The sequence below is a fragment of the Stylophora pistillata genome, chromosome 10, assembly GCF_964205215.1.
Source record: "Stylophora pistillata chromosome 10, jaStyPist1.2, whole genome shotgun sequence".
NCBI classification, from domain to species: Eukaryota; Metazoa; Cnidaria; class Anthozoa; order Scleractinia; family Pocilloporidae; genus Stylophora; species Stylophora pistillata.
In genome coordinates, this window is record NC_142528.1 from 22,805,081 (window position 1) to 22,826,880 (window position 21,800).

The window sequence follows — 21,800 nt, forward strand, 5'->3', positions numbered from 1 at the left end:
CAATTTTAACTGGATAAAAATTAACAATAGAAGAACTAAAAGACTGAATTTTCCACAAGGTTCAAGAAGTCACTAACTTTTACTGTCAATGTACTAAATTGAAGCCGACAAACATCAGTTTAAGCAGCTTCTATCTAGACATTAATTTCAAACCGTTGGAATCTGTGCCATAGAATCATCCCTAACGTCTGAAGAAAGAAGCTCTTTCCCTATAACCTTTACCACCCTAACATCAGTATGCATATTCTCCATACTGTTTACTATACATTTCTTATGGTACATATAAGGCGCATTTGTCTAAAAATCAAAAACGTCCAGAGTTCGTGATCATTTCTTTATTGCCATGACGTTAATGTTTGATTTAGGGGTGATATCGTGAGGAAAAATTAGATGCCAATCAAAAGCTTGATCATGCATGTTGGGCGCGCTCTACAGATTAAACACAAATTGTCGAGTTTGGCTCATTAATTGATTTATTTAATACTTTTCCTATCCCCATGACTATAAAACAACATCGCTTACGTTTGGTGTCGATATTGTCTTCATGAGCGTGCATGGTCATGATTACGAATAAAGAATTTTTTTGTTGTGTTCTCTCTAAATATATGTATATATGTATATATATATGTCACCGGGACGTATTTTACTAACAAACCAATAAAATAAGTCATGAGATTCTGATAACCTCTTATTTCGAAAATATCCTACGATTCCGCTTTTACTTTGCGCATGGCTGTTAGCTAGAAACGCAAACAATATCAATGACAACGACATACATGAACAGTGATATAAGTAACAAAGGCTACGTACTTTTCTACCGCTGAGAGGCTTTTAAATGGCGCCACAATACTTGGAACATGATATGATACTATTAACACTTTCAAAGCAGTATTGTCATATTTCCTTTTACTCTTTACAGTGCGTCATAACCTTTTTATTACATATTTGCGTTCAGTCCGGATTTTGTCATTAAGGACCTTAAGCAAACCATGACGACGAGGCCGTAGCAAATTGATAGATCTAAAGGAGAGAACAAAAGCTTAATACGTGCTTTTTTAAACTTTATACATTTCTTAGCCGCGAAATCCTAACTTAACATAGGAATTGGTTTTTTTAATCGAAGTCTTTCTCGGCGTTGCCGTCCTGACTGCTTAAGGTCCTTACTTCTAATGTCGTGTTGGACAGTTCTTCTGCCAGAAGATTTTTTCTTTACTTGTAAGGTTTGAGATTTAACTTATCAGCTACTTTCTGTTCGACGAAGGAATAAAATTCTGGGAGTTTGTTCTTTGAGTTTTTAGGTAAATAAAAAAACTTTTGAGGGTGAACCATGATATCAAGAATTTGCGTGATGAGACTCTCGTCCTGGTGAATAAAAAGAAGAAAATTAATACGAAATGAGCTTTCGACAAAAACCGCATGGTTGTTTTATACCAGCCAACAGTGTGAGTCAACGACGTGAGATTTTTGCCTTGACAGTACAAGCCTTATTAGGGAGAGAACCAGAGCCTTAATTTCCGAAGGTGTTACGGAGAGTCCCGATGCAACCTCGTCTAACCACGTCAATTACGAACGGGGACTAGAGCTTTGAGTGGTTTCGGACGGGGTTATAGTGTTGTGTTCTTAAGCAAAACATTTTACTTTCACAGTGTTTCTCTCAGCTCTGTAGTATAAGTGACATAAATGGTCAGCCGGGGATTGTGAAGGAAACCTTGAATATAACCTTGGGATGGACAGGTATCCCATCCAGGAGGGAGTGGTGAACCTTGGGGTGGACTGGTATCCCCTCCAGGGGGGAGTGGTGAACCTTGGAATGGACTGGCATCCCTTCCAGGGGGAGTGGTGAACCTTGGGATGGACTGGCATCCCACCCAGGGGGGAGAGGTAATACTCCTGGTCACATTATGCAATGGAAATCAGGATACGCTCTGGGTCGATGGGCCACTAAGGTCGAGTACAGACTTTACCTTTACCTATGTGACACGATCTCCCCCAATCAGAAATTGTAATTGGGTTGGGAGGTGCAACAATATCATTTAAGGGGGTCCCCTATACCCCTTAGCAAAACTCAGTCATGAAAATATATTTGACCTTTTCACGCGTCACGAATATTGTCCAAAACTCTTTCACGTTCACGCGAAATTCGAGACAGTCACATTGAATTAATATTTTTACTTTTCCTTGTCCTGACGAGTCCTACGCAACAACAGAGATCGTAGTGTCTTATTTTATCTGTTTAAGAACTACTAGTGGTCTGTTTTATGATTTTATTCGATTCATATTAAGTCCTCCTCTGTCAAAACCCTGGTCGAAACCTAACCGCAGCCGTTCAAGAATAATACTTACATTTCCAAAACCATAAAATGAGAGGAAATTCATCACGCAAAAACATATGGTTCTAAATCACGTTTAATTCTGCTCTTAATTCACAGTTCACGTTTAAATAAAAAAAATCGTTCACGTGGACACGAAAATATCTTTTCAGCTTCAATCAAAATTCACGAATAAAAAAAAAGTCAAATCACGATTCATGAGGAAAAAAATCGCCCAATCACGCTTCATGTAAAAAGTATATGGAACCCTCATTTAACAGCCACGGCTTTCCACAGACGCGACTTACCTGTAGTATTTTGCGAAGACTACTGTTTCCATATAATTTGCCGTCTTGAACAATAGACTCTACCAAAGATCTGTATTTCTCTATCAAAGAAAACGATGAAAACCCGCTGTTAGAACAAGTTGCCGCCAAAAGCACCATTTCAAACCATCTCAGTCTCCCGATACGTAATCATTTCGAAACGTACTTCATTGAATAGCGTTGTTAGGGGAATAGTACAGACAGATATCATGAAGCAGCCGTGAAACGTCCATCGATCCAAAATGAAGGGGCAAAAAAATTCACATTTTAACAAAAAATGTAGATTTTTAAATTAATTTTTCGCCCATTTTACACATGATGTTTACTTGCAAGTTACGTCAAGCAATTTCGCCTTAACATTATATCGTCAACTTCTTAACCACATTTAGTTCAATAATAAGAAGATACGACTTGCCGCGTGTTTCTTTGGAGTCTGCACTTTTCCCGCTCAAAAAATATGCAAGACCAAGAAAGACTTATCTTCATTCAAAAGATGACGATAGAGTAGTTTTCAATTGACCAAAATAAAAAACAGAACGAAACAAAACTACAACAAAAATATAAAATTGTCACTTTCATGATGCATGTCTCATAAAGCGAATCATCTACCTTGAAATGTAACGTAGAAAATTTTAAACCCTTCTGCCATTTCGTTGCTACTTTTGGAAGTAAACTTGACATAGAGATCCTTGCTTCTCGAGATGAAAGCGACAGGGTTATCGTAGGACTCGCATGCGTAGTAGGTAGTCCTTGAAAATGGGCTGGCATTTTCGCGCATGATTAGATGATCTGAGCAATCCATGGTCAGCGGTAATGATATGTTTGGTATAAGCAGAAGCAAACCACGACCTTCGGGGCATCTTATGTTCCAGACACACTCGATTCCTATCGGGTAGGGGTCGGGGTGATTTGGCGATGTGATTACTCCTGACATCGATGTTAAATTTCCACCACAAATTGTTCCTGAAAAGTAACAATGATTCAATTAATTGATCGATAAATTAACCCACTGAGAGAATCTCGTGGATTGAATTCCAGTTTTAAGTGCCTCATCCCCGGTTATTTTGAGAAAAAGAATATATCCTAAATGCAAATACTTTGAGAAGATCTGTATTTGCTAATGTGATTTTCGGTCAAGGGACCGATCATTATTTTTCGCCAAGAAGGTTACGAAAATTCGTCCCGTTCCAACGCTATTTTGTTGCCCCCATCAGAATTGCTTTACTCTCTGGAGTTAATATGTATCATATTTACCTGTACACTGTGAAATATCGCTAGCTCCTGTATGTAGTGTCGTCTTGTTGTTAGGGCAACGGAAACAAAAGTTCTCTGATCTGTTAGGTTGGTAGGATCCTCTTGAGCAGTTCATACATTTGCGGAGGTAAATGTCGTAGTACTTTCCAGGCTGACAGCGAGCTGCAAATGAATATACAGGTATTATTTCAGAGTCAATTGCGTCTCGGCTCAGCTGGCCATAAGTTGTTAAAAAAACTCGCGCCACTTGCTCAATGTACAAATCAGATTCAAAACTAAAGCCAATCGTGACTTGAGCATTCGTGTTTTCCCGTGCCTTAGACAGTTTGCTTGCTTTCACTTCGAGTTCTCATTGGCTCCTCGCGACTTGGTCATTCGTGTTTTCCCGCGCTTTGCGTAGTTTGCTTGTTTTCACTTCGAGTTCTCATTGGCTCCTTGCGACTTGGTCGTCCGAATTTTCCCGCGCTTTAGGCAGTTTACTTATTTTCACCTTGAGATCTCATTGGCTCCTCGCGACATTTTCCTATGATTTTGGTTTTACGACATTCGATTGAAAAGCGCTCCACTAGAGTTTCAGTGAAGTCCGGTTTAACTGGATTACTCAATCAAGCACAGACATTGTGCCTTTCGCTTCATTCTTGTTTGTTATTTCATTTGTAGGCATGTTCTTGCATGTCCCCTGTGAAACCATGCCCCCATTTCTAACAACTTACATAGTAAAATAATGCCTATCACATAATCTCGTTGTCGCGCGAGGTTTGTGCCAAGAATTACACCAACGAATCGCTTTCACAAATCGGGCTCACAAATCGAGTTCGCAGAGCACACGCACGAATTGCGTCCTCAAATTACACTTACAAATCACGTTCATGAGTTAAGATAGCCATTCACGCTCATGAGCGGGACTGTGATACCCTTTTTATCCCTTGAGGATGTTCATATCTCATATTATTATATAGATACTGATGAAATACCAGGATTTCTCCTTTTACTAAAAAATCATATCTTCACCGCGCGCGGTGAAGATACTTCCTTTATCTTTCATGTGTGAGGATATTGGTGTGGCCATGGTTACCACTTTTTGCTGTTTCGAAAATGAATAAAAAAGTTGTCTTTTATGTGGAAATTTCATCAGTATCTATATTATAAACAGAACATTACATGGCTGCTTGGGGATACGAATTTTATCAGCACTCGAAGATAAAATTCGTATCCCCGCGCGGCCATGTAATATCCTCTATTTACAATGTTTCAGCGTTTCAGATAATAACTTTTGGCACAGTATCTTTATCCCCAAAATCATAAGGACTCACAGTCAGGGACTGAGCAACTGCGTACCAACCCCTCCCCTAACTCAACAATGCGCTAGGATCGTTGCGTTAGAGGAGGAAAAGGTGCGCAGCTGCTTAGATACTAAAATTGATCCGAGTGAGTTAATTCTATTGCACACCTTGCCGCTTAAATTTTCTCCTTGCTGTCTTATAGCACTCATCACCCTCCTCTTTCCTTTTTTCCTCTTTCTCCTTCTCTTCCTTCTCTTTTGAAATTCGCAGAGTATTTCTAGCGAAAGTAAACGTTTTGTCATATAGCGTCACGTTTAATTTGTAACCATTAGTGAGCCCTCGAAGCTCAGCGATCAGTTTTTGCAATCTGTCCTCCATCTGACATCGCGCGCATGTGATATTACAAAATTTCGAAGGCGAGATCACGTTTTGATGAAGTTCGATGTCAAAAAATACGGACACCACTAAACGATCGGTATCCTTTGGACGGCAACGCAAAAACGGCTTGTAAATCTTGCAGGGAAAATTACAAACATCCAGACTCAGCAGCTTTGTATGAAATTTGTTCACAATGTGATCTTTGATATCCTTCGATTTGCAGGGCGAGGCCTCAGCCATCTTAATTCTGATTCTCTTTCTGACTTCCTCTGTGGCTGTGGAAAGGTAAAAACTCTGCTTTAGTAAAAATACGTTCTGTTCTCTTGCCGTATAAGGATTTACACCAAAATATTCCTCAGAATGTGGATGACGCGGCGGTCTTATGGTTAGTGCACCGGACTCCCGGTCGAGAAGTCTGGGTTCGAGATCTGGTCTTGTCAATATGTTGTTTTCATGGACAGAACACTTTACTCTCACAGTGCCTCTCTCCACTCCCACTGGGAGTAACCTTGCGATGGACTAGTATGCCCTCCAGGGGGAAGTGGTAATACTCGTAGTCGCTTCCTGCTAAGGAAACTAGAATAAGTTCCGGCAGGGTGGGGCACTGGTACTTGACTCGAGTACAGAAGGGAAATAATTCGAAGAAGGAAAAGTAGATCGAGGAACAACTTATAGGGATCACAAACGATGACTAACAGAGGTTAAATTTTTACTTCTTTCTGTAGCTTACCGAGACAATCTCTTTTGTTCGGGTGCAAGTGAAAGCCTTCATTACAGCTGCATGAAGCATGCCCCATCGAGTTCCGCCTGCAAAGGTGCTGACATCCTCCATTGTTTGCGGAACAAGGATCATACTCTGAACACAAAGAAATATGAATTATACAAATTTTTACGTGCTTTCGAACCGGTAGCCTTTATTCAGTAATCTTAGAAAATTACTTCAGAAAACATTTGTTCAACTTGAAATTAAGACAGATTTTATTAAAAAGACGAATCTTTAATTTTGATCGCCATTTTGAAGGTTTTCTGTTCCCTGCTGGTGTGTTTACCCACCTAAATGTTCCTCTCGACAAACGAACTGGGAACTAGAGATCAAGGCATATAGAAAATGGCAGCCGGCTGGATGATTCCGCTGAAAAGATCTTGGCTTTTCTCCTCCTGGGCAAGGATGTTTTGTGTCACTGAGCTGATGTGATTTCCCTTTTCTGGGCTAGGAAGGGAAATACAGGGTATGTGGGGTCGTCCTTGGAAGTGTTTCGGGCGCGGCGCCGAATTTGTAATATTTTCCCATGGAATGAGATAGTTCAAACATTTGCTGAGGTGAGCTCTACAGATAATGACATACGTTTTGGAAAGACTGAACAGCAACTTAAGGAGGAAAGAGAAGCGATTACGGATGAAAGAAGAATCGTTTCAGAAAGTAAGCTTACATAGATATATTAATTAACTACTTTAAATAGCCTACAAATTTTAAACCTTACTACAGTTGTATCTTAATGTATATATAACATTTCTGCGAAGATTAAGGCTGTATTAAACTTGATACTATAAAATATAATGTTACCTTTACATTTTCGCCCGTCGCCAAGGTAACCCGGCTTACAGATGCATTTGAATGAACGCTTGGTTGGGTAGCATTCAGCAAATTGATGGCAATCATGATTGCCACTTGCACAGGGAGAGTCTGCAACATGAATAAACAAAACAAAACAGAATTGTTACTAGAAAAGTTTTCGTCTATTTAAATTATTAACAAACAAAACTCAGTTAAGATTTTGGCTAGTGGCGGTGAACCACATGACTCCAACTTTAAAAGCACGGTATACTAAGTTCAGGCAAATGCATACTTACGTGCGTATGGTGAACAGACCATGTTAAAGCGAAGATACGTACGCTTATGTTCTTATTTTTCAAACAAAGCAAAGTGTTTCACCAGCGTCGTCGTCAGGACAAAGTGAAGAGGTCATTACTCATAATTCAGATATACTGACAAAGACGTTGTACTCTGAACACTAAAATGCTGTCATTTCGTGTCCCTATTCTTAACCGGAGCAAGATGTATGCATACTTGAAGTGCTATGCCCCCCTCATAACTTAAATTTTGTTGAGTCAGTGTCGCACTCAGAGTTAGCTTGATCACAATTTCTTCAAATAACATGCTTAAATCACTTGCAAATATGGGTTACAGTTATGAAATCTATTTTAGTCTAACTCTTTAGATTTATTGCATTTACCGTACCAGGGGCCCGTTTCTCGAAAGTCTCGATAACTTAACGGGCCCGAAGCCATGTTTTAAAATCAAAATTTAAAGGATAAGAAAGCTTCTGGCCCCCAAACCAATCCTTTTTGTTTCTGTAGCTAATGGTTTTATTGTATCATTTTCAAAACTTTTTGAAATCCCCGCTGGAATGAAAACAGAACAGCTTTACGGGCTCGTTAAGTTACAGGGACTTTCGTGAAACGGGCTCCTGATGTCTCAATTTTTTTAATCGTAGTTTGATTGTCACATGAATAGCTCTTAGCTTATGTCTGTAAACAAATGCCATTAGAAGTAAAAAAAATAACAAGCCAGCTTTGTAAGCTAACCTCAAGCGCTTATTACATTTACTATAGAAGCCAGCACCGGCTTCAGACCTCGATAGTGGAAAGAAGCTTTTGGCAGCGCCAAAATTAAGAGGCTTTCGCTATCAAATCGAGAACTAACTGATTATCTGCTGAACATGTGCTAGACGACACGAAAAGATTCCTTAGTGCGAGAAAATGTAGCGTGAGCGTTGGCGTTTGTCTGATGGCGTTTACTGATTAAGCAAACCGTCCTTTTAAACTCCCGATAACTCGAACTGAAGGCCTGTAATCGAATCCTCGACTTCTCGAACCACTGGAAACACAAAACACTCCATTTCAGCGAAGGTTTGATTTTAATTAGAGCCACTTCAACTTTAGGAATCTTTGAGGGTGGTGCTCTAGGAGAAGGGAGCAGTTTCGTACGGGAAGGATTCTGTTTTTGATAAGGGTTAAAACGCAGATAATTGTTGGGCCGTTTTGCCGCTGATATGGGGTTTTAGAATTAATCCCTAAAGCACGCTTTGTCTGTAATTAAAGATCTTTAACTTCGGAACCGGAAAAGCGAGTTGCAACGGTGCTCAGTTATAAAACGTGAATCGTGTTTTACTGACTTAAGGTTGGTTATTACCATTTATCAAGACCACAAACTACAAACTACAAATTTACCGAGCCTGTTGCTTAATGAAATCCACCATTACCCCGACTAGATACTCTTTGGACGAAATGCATTTATCTTAAGCTTGATAAAAGGCGGCGAATAAAATGAAAGTCATTTCGCATGAGAACTGTGGAATACTTATGTCAATATAGTCGGCTGCTAAACTATTCAATCAATCTAGTCAGAGATGTCTTTGAAGGACAAAGGAACCTCGTATCACAAATGTTATACTTCAAACTGATCAAGGAACTCGCCAGAGTATTCCAGACAATTCAGACCAAAAAAGGAAAAAGCATGTGTTTTTAGTCTTTATTATTCAACTTTTCAGGGTAACCCTAACGATTTTAAAGTTTTACAACCTTCGGGAACTACAGTTTTTTCAAGACTTTCTTACGGACAAATCAATTTTTATCGTTTTCTAGTTTCAGTCACCATCCGCCGGTGTAAATGTCAAGTTTTATTCAGTCTTACCAGTGCAACAATGCTTGCGTTGTCGAAGAATAAGCAGAATTGAGTATCTCTGCCATAAAAAAAAATTGCATTTAAGCTGTGATAAAGGTGAGACCGTATTAAGCGATAAAGCGACTTCATCAGTTACATTCCCCACCGGTCGAGGCGAATAAGTCATAAAATAAGTATGCGTCGCACCTAAAAGGAGGTCGTGATTTTCCGCTTATGGCGCGCAATGTTCCGCTCACTTTTTAACTATTTTAAGTTTCCCTGTACTTTTCAAGTATCTAGAAAAAAAACCTTTCTCATCTGAAAACCACCGAGAGCATAGGAACCCGTTACTGTATTGGGAGCTCGTGTTTTCAACCTTGACTGACATCAAATAAGACTTTTTTTTGCTGGTAACTTTCCGGACTAAGTGAATCTCTAAAATGTCTTTTACAACAAAAATCTGGGGTAAAGAAATCATGTTTTTTCGTCTTTTCACAAGCATGGGACAAAGAGAGAATTCCGAGTTCCTATCCAGAAATAATCGAGCTTCTGACCTTCGGACTCCGTGCTCCAATGCTCAGTCTACCATTGAGCCATGGAGATACAATGATCTGCTAGTTTTTATGTAACGCTCGTCCCGCATACAGGTTTTTACCTGGCTTAGAGAGATTTTGACGTTAAAAGGGACTGAGATACCAATGATTTGAAAGGGTAGAAGACTCGAGATTTCAAATTTCTTTCAAAGCTCGTCCCTTTTTCGGTTTACTCGCGTTTGAAGCTAAGTACGTATTCTTTCGAATATACGCCCTAGGTATAATGTCCTTGGATTAAATCTTTAAAGTGAGTTTGAAAAGACCTTACTCGACAAACTTTCAAAAGTCCCCGAGAGAGTAGTCTAACATCTTTCTAAAGATCTTTCTTTTTTGCTCTTTTTCCCATGGAGTTAATGTCGATGTATAAACTAACTTTGTTTTCATGAATTCTTTTCAAATAATGTGATCTACGTATTCGGCTGACGAATCAGTATCGCTGCTTGTAACTGTCTCGTAAGATTCTTCGCTATATAATGTGTAAATATCTCTGGCGAGTGTCTTTCTATGAGTTATGAAAAATTTCTGGTCCTCCCTTTGCTATAGCCTTTCAGAATAGACCCGTGATATTAAAGTAGAAGAGCCTTTCAGTTTGAATATTTACTTCATCTCGTGAAATGCAGTTTTATTGATGCCTTCCAAGAATCACATGAGATTGAGAGCCGGATGTCATAGAATTATTAATGTCTTGAAATGAAAAATGAACGGAAATGAACATAACAAAGTACTTGAAAAACTGAATGACATTAAAGGAATGGTAAATGAAGTTAAAACAGATTCCTTCGCTGACCTTGTCCGAGAAAGACTCCAGGAATTACTCAAAACGGAACTTGAACGAGGAAAAAAAAAAAACAAGGAAAAACAAAAATTTCATGTAAATCTCTACTCATTTCCTCTACGCAACAGTTCAGTCTTTCCGAGGAAAAATTTAATCGCGGTAAGACTGAGAAATGAAGATTCGACATGGTTGGAGAACTACTAGTACATGGTGTTGTCTAGGAAAAATTTGAAAATTGTTGTGTGTTTGGTGTGCAATGAAGAGCAATCATTTCACCAAGCTGGAATGTGCCGAAGTCTGCTTTCTATCAAGCTGACGTGAAATCTGTGAAAATGATTAGTAAGGTAAACTTACAGCACGTCTTAATTTGCGATACCGCTAAGTAGAACATAATAGCAAAGAAAATAACCATTTTTAAAATGAAATTTTGTCCCGTATTGGATTTCCTGGGTATACGATGTAGTAATGGAGACTTTTATTTAGAGATTAGAGTTCCGAACAAAGCTGTACGGGTTAAAATGCAACTTTGGTCTTTACAAAGAAACTGTCGGTAAAAACTTGGTCATGAGAGGGATGTTCTTGGCGGAATACAAAGGGCCAGTTTTAATTTGTATATCCAACACAGTATTGATTTCTCTCTCCTTGTCAACAAGTGGGGTTTTGATATGCTATTTTTTGCAGGCGGTTTCTTTTGGCAAATTCTGTCGGAAATTTCACGCCAAAAAAGTGTTTTCTGCCGGAAGTTGTTGTTCAGATGAGGGACGGCCTCTTTTGTGGAGAAAACTGTCTTAATGTGTTATCATTTCAAGTTGTAGCATCCTAAATATGCAGGTGGTCACTAAAGTTCGAGTGATATTTCTGTGACGTGGATTTGTCTGGAGGCAGAAATAACTTGTAATGCCGACAACAAAAACAGCATGAGAATGAGAAACTTTGCGTGAGGCAAGGTCACAGAGAACATTCAGTCAATTTTTTTTGCCGTTCACAAACGGTGCGAAAATATAATAAATCAAAGTTACAAACTAGAAAGAAAGAAAAAAATTCGATGCGTTCTTTTACACGCGCTGAAAGCAATTCGTCAAACACGACACGAGTTTTAGTCCAGGCTTGCCGTTGTGTGAACAACAAAACATTTTTAGTGCTAGTTAGACAAATATGCATTCAAAAACCAAGAGAGTGCAATGAATAAAACAACATAACGCTGAAACTATCACAATAACACATCACCCTTAGACATCTGGGTTTGAGCAAAATGGCAAAGTTCATCTGCGGGATTCAATTCAAACGTTGAAAACTTTGAGTGGAGGGCTGCACACTTATCAATCGCTTCAAATTAACACGTCCTTGCTAATTTAAATTCCTCCCACGCAAAACATACTCCTTCCTATCCACGAAACGTTTTGATAAAGTAAACAAAGATATCAGCAATTTATTGATTATCCACACTCAGCAGACAACGCAAAACATCGCTATATCGATCTCCTTACGCACGTCTTACAACCTAAAATAAAATGTTCAAAATGTTGTCATCTTTATCTTACCTTTGCTCAAATCGCGTTTGAACGTGATGCGAACTCTACAAAGACCTGAACCGTTGTGAAAGTTTCCGTAGGAGACTCGGTTGAACCCAGCATAAACATGTCCGTGTGAGGGTGGACCAAATGTTGGCTTTTGTCCTGACAGAGTAAAAAGGTATCGATTGTTTTTGATGTAGTCCCAGTAAAAAGACTTATTTACATAACGCGTTTCCCATGTTATTCCTTCATTTGCGATATCGATTGTCATATTTGCCCCTTTTTCCACAACTTCGTCTTCAGCAACCATCAAGGAATTTCCATTTTGGGAGTCAAACCTAAAGCCAGGCAGTTTATTGCCGTAAACTCGAAATTGCTGGTTGAATACCTCAGCAGTTGCGCAGTTACTTGAGTAGTTAAAGCTCGAGCCGAAGCCATAGCTTGTTGGGACATTTGATATGCTTGCAGTCCAAAGACGAGGTTCTTCACCATAAATGAGTTCGATTTTGGCCTTCTTGTACGGTCCGCTGAAGTCCAGACGCACGACTGCCTGACCATCGCAACGATCTGGTTGGGAAGCAGGCGTGGGCTGGACGATGAAGCTTACTTGAGATTTAGCAGCATGAACTGAGGGTATCACCCGGCCTGACTGAAGATCTAACTCCACTTCCAGCTTGTTAGCGCCCTGCAGGACTGAATCGTAATGACGAGCGTTAGCAATGCATGTGATAAGTACAATAGTTCAGCTGAACAATGCTTCATGCTAAGCCAGTCATTTCACGTTCGCTCGAAAAGCAAATGGGAACAGGCGCTGTTTGGTTACACAACTGCCGGGCGAATACAGCATTTTGCTGGACATCTGTGCATAGCCACATGAAAAGTAAAAAGAAGCAACACAATAGCAAACCGCCTAATGAGAACGTTCAGGTAGCTAAAAGCACACCCTAAACAACAGGAAATTCAAACCTTTTATATGGAACAGAAGCAGGACAACGACAATCCGTGAGCGGAAGAGAAAAGAGTTCATTGTGCAATCAACTTGCTTTCAAAACCGAAATAGTCTTTTGAAACGTTGGGCTTCTGTCGTCGGCTTTGAATCCAAGACGATTTGAAGGCTTAAATGCAAATCTCGGATAAATAAGACGTTGAATCGGCCCAACGCCGGTTCACAAATAGGTTGATTCCAAGACACAGATTGTACGAGATGAACGGCTACCGCTGCTTGTGAAAAATTTCACCGTCTTCTTTCCGTCCGTGAGGAGCTAATCAGTCGATGAATAGCTACGTGTCGAATGCTGTTGACGTGAATCAGTTAACGCTCTTCATAAGAGAATATGTAGATATTCCCTTAATAAGTGTAGACATTTTAGCGAAACTTATACCGTGGTCAGTCAATCGGCGGATCAGGTGACCCGTTTTTTTGGCGTCAATTCGTAAATTTCACGCGATCCTAAGCAGGTTAGCTGACAATACTTTGTTTTGACCGCGACGCTGTTGAACTTCATAGCCGGAAAATTGAGTCATTTTAACGTTTATGAGATAAAGATTGAAATCAATGTTATTGTAACCTCACGCCCTTTGCGAAGGTATACGTGTATCAGATCGAATGGAATGAAAGAGAGGCGAACTTTTTTGACACTTCAAAGTGTTTTTTGGGGGCTTTTCCGCTGCACCCTTCGAATCTTTCTTGTTACTGCTAGAAATGAGACCTCTTGACCTTTTTTTACTTGCGATATACAAACAACCAGAAAACAACCGTCACTATAGAGTTTATCTCGAATGAATGCCCTGGCGATCTCAGGTGTTTATCCACTCAATTTTTCATCGATCAAAACCGTTTGCTATTAATTTCTAGATGTTGGCCGTATCCTGAAGATTTCCACCAGCATTATTGGATATGTTTTCCATGTCTCTAGCGGATTTTTCCGAATGTCTAACAACGTGCTCGCACTTGTAAAGATCAGGAAGAATGCTTGTCGCCTCAAAATTTTATCTCCTAACGGATTAGAACTTTAAGAAAAATTCTGCAAAGGGAAAAAAATGTGCAGGTTTGAGCCGTTTTTAGAGATTATCTTAGCAGAGGAATGTTATCGCAAGCCCGCAAACTTCTTAGTTAACTCTTCCTTATACATTGATTAATGATTGTCACAGGGGCAAATGTTTCTTGCCGAAGCGTAGAGTAAACGATTTTTATTTCCTGAACCTCAAAACAATATTAAGTTCATCAGTTTTTAAGCCCTTACAAAAGAGTCCGTGGAAGATGTCCTAAAAGATGTAAAGTAAGTTCCTTCTAGCGTTCTTGTATGCCATACTGTACCGCTTGCGGAGTTCTTTGAGACTTTTGATCCACTAACAAGGTTAAAAATTTTAATACGAGATGATATATGGTTTTGGAATAGTCATGATACATTTCACAGCATGACAGAGACGATTAATGAAGAGCTCAAAGACCTGACGAGTGATGAAGGTGTAGAGCGCTTGAAATTCCTTATTCATCATGATCATAAAAGATCCCGTTGCTCTCACTACCCTTGGGCGAGCAACTAAAAAATTCTTCAGAGTAACCCCTATCGAGTGTCGAATGCTTCTTTTTCAAGTCGTTTGCCAGAAAGTATTTTTGGCTTTTTAATAACTCGTTAGTGAAGATTCCTACAAGAAATTTCAAAACGCGATCACCTCGAGCTACATTAAATGTCTGAGATGGCTTATACTTGATCTTTCGATACGATTTATTGCTTAAATACTAAGAACTCTTAGCCAAAGCTGATTCTTCCTTTTTGTTTTTTGATGTCTCATCCCAGAGTTTCTTCAAGTTGTTTTTGTGATTCATGTCCCATTTCGAGTTAGAAAGCCAGTTCTTCCATTAGAGGGAGGAAAGGTTGAATGTTTCGTGGTTTATGAAAGATTTTTCACGAAGACTTGGAAGCTTTGTGGGGACAGTGGTATGGGATAGACTCTAATAGTCATGCGGAACGGCGGTTATGTTTGCGGTGGAATTCATGGGATTACATGGATTACAGTCTAAGAAAATTATCATCCAGTCGCATTTTGAATTGGTAGAAAGTTCTTGAAAATTAGGAGTGATTTGTTTTCTTCCTTAGCAGGCTCCGGGGGTTTTCACACACAAGAGAAAACACGCCAAGTCAATAACAGCCTGGCTTTCTGTGATTGTTGACCGAACTCAAAATTTTCCAACATCTTCCGACTGATTAAAGTCCAGACTGTAAACTGTATTTAATTGGTCCCAACGTTTTAAAATTCAGGGCGCTTATCACTCATGAATCAAGTATATGACCTTCATTTCCAGACATAATTAGTTGGCACACTTCTCGGGGGACAACATCTATGACGTCCTTTTGCCCTTCTCTCCTCACATATGTTTTTAATTTTCCTAACGTGTCTCTACCATCTTGCAGACTAACATTGAGAATGTGTCTGGGAGTATAGTTAATTTGCAAGTCCCCTGTGACCCAGTGGTAGAGCTGCACCGCGAAAATCTGCCAGTCGCGATCGAATCCACTGGGCGACTTTGATTTTCAGCTCTTTATCCCACAATGAACGCACTCGCTGATCGAGTTCAAAGTATTCATCTTTCTCATTCTGTTTACTGTTGGGGTATTTTTAATTATCCGCTAGGTATGAAATTTCTTTTTTAAGGAAGGCCCTTTACTCGTGAAATCCAGAAAAAGACTTAAATCTGACTTAAATTATTTTAAGTTATGGCTCTATTTTTTGAAAAGTTAAAAAAAAATTCTTTAGCAGTCATGTTTAATGCGTTGTCTGCATTGATTTGTCGCGTTCCCTTTCCTGTTGGAGGTGACTTCATCGGATACTATCAGTTACTGGTTGAAGTTAATCAGTTAATTCTTGAAGACAAAGAGGGAAGCCGTCAACAGGAGTGAAAGCATGTCTTATTAACGCGGCCATCGTGGGTCAAGATCACGGTTTGACGTAACCATCCATAGGCGTGGCGAGAAATTATACACCGCACGTTCCCTTGAAATCTGAACAGGGGCTAATAAAGCTGAAAATTACGCAACCAAGTTCTTCTTGACAGGGTTTTGTTCTTGATAAGTTTTTTTTGGCAGTGCAGATGGAAAAATGTGACAGGTGTTTTTTTTTTTTTTTTGCGTTCAAACTTACGTGCCAATATTTAAGGATAGTAACTTGCCCAGGAAATACATAGGGAAAAGCGTTATTACTGTTTTGACAACACAATTTCAAAGCGTTTAGGGAAAAATTCGAACTTCCCTTGACGAGTCTCCCAGACAAAGATTTCCCGATTAGGTATATCATCATCAACTGGATTGTTCCTAGAATTTGTCAGAGATGATTTGGGTTGAGAAGTAAGGGGAGACAATAAAAACGAAAAAATAGAAAAAATACCTCTAAGTTCACTTCCAAGTTTAACCTTTGTCCTTTATTTTTTTCAAATTTCCGTTCGTGTTAATGATGTGATTATCAGACGCAGCTCAGACAATGAGGCTGCAGTTTTTTAGAAATGTTTGCAAGTCTAGTTTTTTCGCTGTCGTCCTTTCAGACTTTTGATCTCGTTAAAATCGTCTTCACCGTGCGACGACTGTTTGCTTGTAGATCCTTGTGGTTTTCTGTTCCTCTAAAAAGTCGTTTATCTTGTCTTTGAAAGAGATACACCAAATGATAGCACGCTATATATATATATGCAAGAGGCTCATCAGCACACACAGGTAGACATGTCTTGCGCTATTTCAATCTCCCTTCAGGAAACATAGACACACGTAGAGAAGGTAAAAGGCTCTCAAGTTAAAAATTAGTGACTAAAATGATCCTTAAATCCTATTTTCAATTGATGTTAGTCTTCTTGGCACAAAACATGCTCTTTTATCATAGCAGAACGAAAAGGAAATGACTTTAAAACACTGGATACATATCACTGGCTTTAATAAAACCCAATTATAAGTAGCTAATTTAATTTCAGCGATGAATTCTTTTCTCTCTACCTTGCATTTGGCAAAGATTTGAGTGCCAATTTCATTATCATGAACACATTACTTACTGTTTTTAGCAGTTGCATCAGTCACCTTTAAAACCTAAATTCACACGAGGATTTTGAACGAAATATGAAACGAACTGTAAAAGATTCTGCCGGAATTTGTTATCATTACTATTTCTTTGGCAGAAATCTGGATTACTCCTCAAATAGATTCCCTAATTTTAAATAAACACGCTCTGCAGAAAATGAGAAAGGTTGATTATTTAATGAAAAAAAACAACGATTTACGCGTTTTTCAGATTTCTGGAATGTTTTTAAAACAAAAACTAAAACTATGAAGACGATTGATGGTTGATGCATGTTGACATTTTATTCAAATGTGTATCGTTTTTTAAACAGGCTCAATTTTGTTCCTCTTTTGAATGCCAATAAAGTGTTCAGGCGGTTGATTTAGACTTGAATTCAAATTATAAATCAAAGCAATTCGAATCAAGCGGTAATCTGTTGTTTTATCCAAATAAATCCCCTGAATAGTAAAGCAAATACTAGTTTGGACTCTTAATTAAAAGCACTCTTGAATGTTATTCTTCTCTTCGTCGTGAATTTTGTTCAAGCTAAACTTAGATGCACATTTTAATTTACATTTCTTGAAAGTTTCCACAAATTGTCCTATTTGCATTTAGACAGTAGTAAGTTTTCTTTACATTCTGTTGATAAATTTTAACCTCTGTCCCCCCGCGCGCCTTCCGTAGCCATTCCATCCATTATCTTGTTAGTCATCTAAATAGTCATCGTGCGAAAAATAAAAATAAACTTAATTTAACTACTGTTGCTTTAGGCTGAAAAAAACAAAGGATTTGCTATATAGATAGAAAGATAGGAGAATTTTACTTTGGCCGGGTGCCATTAATTTACAAACACTAGTTAATCTCCAGTTAAATTTACTCCTATGTTTTTCGTGCAATCAGCTGGTTTAGAACGCGAGACAGTACACCGACCATGAATAAATGCTGATAGACTGGCTGACGAAAATAAGTTAAACGCTGGCGAAAACTATGTTTTACTTCTGTCAGTTATGGGATGGTCACCTTTTTTCGGAAACGAATCAAAATGGAATGGGATGGCGTTTAAACCAATGGCATCATCTCTAGGGAATCAAGCACGCTAAATACAAACAACAAACGTGAACATGTCCACTGAAATGATTTCCACGCGTAAACAATTATCATTTGAAGTACAAAAATGAGGTTGTAACCCTAACTAATTGGTTGACGTTTTACACTTTCCTGTCATCAATAGTTTGTTATTTATTTTTGTAGCGGTAGAAGGCCATGCCGACATAGTCAGTGATTGCGTGATAACTCACCTGAAGCGCTCATTTTCTCACGGTTCACTGTAATCCAATTTCCTTATTTATTGAACACGATGACAACCGCTATGCATTAATAGCTTCTGAATTAACTGCAGTAATTAATCAGACCAATTAACAAACGTTGTCTTTGTCCATCAATTATCACCTGTTCTAAAAGGGGTTTGTTTAGGTTGTGATTGATTGCTAATTAGATTAAACCTTCGCGATAAATTTAGAACTTTTATTAAATTATTTTTCTTTCGGATTTGAAAGGTCAAATAAATATCCTTCCAAGGTAGGTAATTGGAAAAAGATTGAAGTTTTGCTCGATGCCGTTACCTTGGTGAAATGATTTGAAATTTTACATCTATCTATCTACATGTATGTATTTCTAAATGGTTAAGTTATACTATATATACTAACATGCTAAAGCCCCGTCTACACGAGCAATTTTTATGTGGCAACTGTATGTGGCAATTTTTATTTGCCCGTGTAGATGGCTCGACAAATATTTGTTGTTAATTTGCGTCAGTAGTAATTTTGCACAGCGGAGATGGTCATGGAAAGGAAGAAAGCAAGATGGCGAAAGTCAGAAGACGTGCCAGACGTGTTGCAGCTTTAGGCGCGTTTGTCACATTTTATGTGGCGTCTCATCTACACGGACAATTTTTTTATGTGACAATTTTTATTTGCCACGTAGAAACTAACACGCCAGCTTTTCAGCAAATGCAATTGTCACATAGAAATTGGTCATTTTTCATCATCTACACGGGCAAATAAAAATTGCCACATAAAAATTTCCATGTGTAGACGGGGCTTAAGAAGTAAAATCTAAATTTGTAAACGCACAATTTTAAAAATAGCAATTAAAACAAAATTAACACGTCACAGTTAATACAACTAAAACAACTATGAAACCGCAAATTATCCGAGGTTATCCATAGAGGATATCCATTAAAAACAATAAAACTACATTAATGGTTAATTATAGTGAAATGTCACAACTTTTTATCTCTGAGACAAAATCCCACCAGCTTAAATAAAGAGCTAATTTAAAACAAATGGGTCCTTGTGGTGTGAATTAATAGAAAACTAACTGTAGACAGTATGGAATAACACAATCAAAAGTAATTTAAGATGCCATCCAAGATAAAACAGAAGAACAACACAATAAGCCAGTATTTATAAAAGAAGTATTCTTCATGGGAAATCGTGCGAAAGCCATGCGGGAGCTATCGCGACGACAACCGGGCGCGTGCGCTTTGGTTTAAGTTGTGAATCTGATTGGTGCACGAGGTTTGGACCAACATTGAGCGAATGGAATGACCAAGTTTATAGCTATTAGTGCAATTCAAAATTGTTAAAGCTTTCCTAAAAACATGGGAAGTTCTCTTTCTTCTGATCTAAGGTCTGCCCTGAAGAGAGTGTTTCGTAACCTTTAAAGTAATTTGAATTTTTGCTTATGATATGGATTGGATGGGAAAGCCCAACTGATGCTTCTAACCGTGAAAATGTCGGCCTTATCTCATCAGGTCCAAAATGAACCTAGTGTTTCCTTCAACTTTTTCTGAAGAAGGTCAATAAGATCTGGCTATTTTCATGAGGCGTTGATTGTCTAAGAAGAATGGTTCGTGTTAGAATGCGAAATCAAGCACTCTTTTAGAGACAGCTCTATTCGAAAGAGAGTCTCTTAGATATTCTACTGTTCAATGCTGTTCTAAACCACAGAATAGTCTTTGGTCCTCATTACGAACCTTTTAATCGTGACAAGCTTGCCAAACCGCTTAATGACTTCTGGTTCAAGATATGAAGTTTCGCGTGCCTCTGCCACGAGCGGGATCCAACTGGAGAAGACATGAAATGAGATTAATGAAAGGATTTCCTGAATTTTCCCAGTAGCACAGAAAATAGACTGGTCTACGAAAGCATTCGTTCGTGTCTTCCGGCCAAAAAGTTTCTCGGTGTTTGTTACCCTTTCAACACAACGGTGTTGCTTTGCACTCTACAACTACATCCGACCTCTCAGGCCTCAGAGAAAGTCTAGTCATAAAGTATAATCCAGCTTGGGCGCGATGCAAAATGTTTTCTGAGCAGAAATGTTAAGAAAAACTTCTCCACTAACAAGGCTAGACATAGACCTAGTATTAGGGAAGTGCCAAGTATTCAAGTATTGACAAACCCTGAAGTCTGCTTTCAGTATAGTGTGCGAATCGACATTGTCCCTATCTTTCTTCAGTCTGCTGCTCGCAGCTTTCTTTATAATTATCTCCTTAGATCATGAGAAGATATTTCAAACTTCTCAATCTGAACTGTTGCATATAAACCAGGGTTATCAGAACATATTTGACATTGGAATTAATTCCTAAAAGCTAGAGCACGAAATACAGACTAGTTCCTTGAAAGAGAGTCAATGCTTAAATTTGAGGAAAACATCACGAAAATCATGATTTTTTTTTATGAGGTTAAACAGATACAGAGATAGTTATCAACATCTATATTGAAACTCGTGAGGATAATTGGATGCATTAAAGGAAATTCCTAAGAGCTTGCGTCAGTGACGAGGAGATGGCACGTTAAATTCCTGAATTGTTCAGTGAGAGATCATGGAAGAAAGCGACAAGAAAGATTATAAGAGGTCATCAAACTTGTGTAACTGCGTTTCATGCAAGCACGACAATGCTATATCATTTCATTCTTGAGTTCTATCTCAAAGCACAGGGAAACGTTGATCTTGAATATAGTAATTCATAAGTAGATTTTCTTTAAAGTAGGAGAATTCTTCTTTGTGAACTTATCTTTCACTGCGCATCACGTCGATGAATGTATGTGGAGTACCTGAGGTGGCATGCCAATATAATCCATCTCGAACGTTCTCCGGAGATATAGGGGTATCTTACATCGTATTGTGGTTTGGAAAGGAACTTGTTGTTTTGCTCTAGAAATCTCACTTATCTGTTCCTGTTGGGGCCACGCCTCTTTAAGTAGGTAGAAAAAAATCACGAGACCGACGGATCCTGAAGGCCTTATAAATCCAAATCTCTTGTACTACAACTCGGATCTTTCTTGCTTCGGTTTAAGAGGGCACAAGAACTACACGACACGGAAATCAACTGCAAAAAAATCTCAACTATGCCTCCACTCTTAAGAAATTAAGAGGATTCTCGAGAAGGGAGCTCTCGATTACAGTAATGTTTGCATCCGGTATTGCACTGAGCTTACAAGTATGATAGCTATGTTTCAATATGTAAAATGTAAAAGCACCACCACGTTTTAAGAAAAGATAATACCTTGTAGCTAACAAATGCCTTTCTTTTCCTTAACCAGCACAAAGAAGAGATAGCTGTTTCGACGGCTTAAATATCGTTCATGTTTTCAGATTCT

The 21,800-nt window shown here is 38.7% G+C and overlaps 1 protein-coding gene across 2 annotated transcripts; it reads right to left on the reverse strand.

The window, feature by feature from the left end:
* Nucleotides 1-60: 60 nt before the first annotated feature.
* LOC111330281 (uncharacterized) lies at nt 61-21,439 on the reverse strand. 2 transcript variants are annotated; one of them, XM_088735624.1, is made up of 9 exons: nt 20,174-21,439; nt 12,124-12,789; nt 7,115-7,234; nt 6,281-6,406; nt 5,340-5,825; nt 3,890-4,051; nt 3,245-3,598; nt 2,618-2,697; nt 61-1,362 (listed from the first exon to the last, which is right to left on the reverse strand). In XM_088735624.1, the coding sequence occupies exons 1-9, from the start codon at nt 20,274-20,276 to the stop codon at nt 1,210-1,212; spliced, it is 2,250 nt and encodes a 749-aa protein (XP_088591750.1). In that variant the 5' UTR covers nt 20,277-21,439; the 3' UTR covers nt 61-1,209. The 2 variants fall into 2 exon arrangements, with proteins under 2 accessions (XP_088591750.1, XP_022790848.2); XM_022935113.2 differs by lacking the exon at nt 20,174-21,439 and adding an exon at nt 13,063-13,843.
* Between the last annotated feature and the right edge of the window lie 361 nt (nt 21,440-21,800).

Excerpts from the sequence above, each read along its gene's own strand:
- LOC111330281 (XM_088735624.1), bottom strand. The coding sequence starts at position 20,276 with ATGTCTTCTCCAGTTGGATCCCGCTCGTGGCAGAGGCACGCGAAACTT. Across the intron at positions 7,235-12,123 it reads CAAACGCGATTTGAGCAAAG|ACTCTCCCTGTGCAAGTGGC; the intron begins GTAAGATAAAGA and ends TTCATGTTGCAG. Across the intron at positions 1,363-2,617 it reads GTCTTCGCAAAATACTACAG|GACGAGAGTCTCATCACGCA; the intron begins GTAAGTCGCGTC and ends TTTATTCACCAG.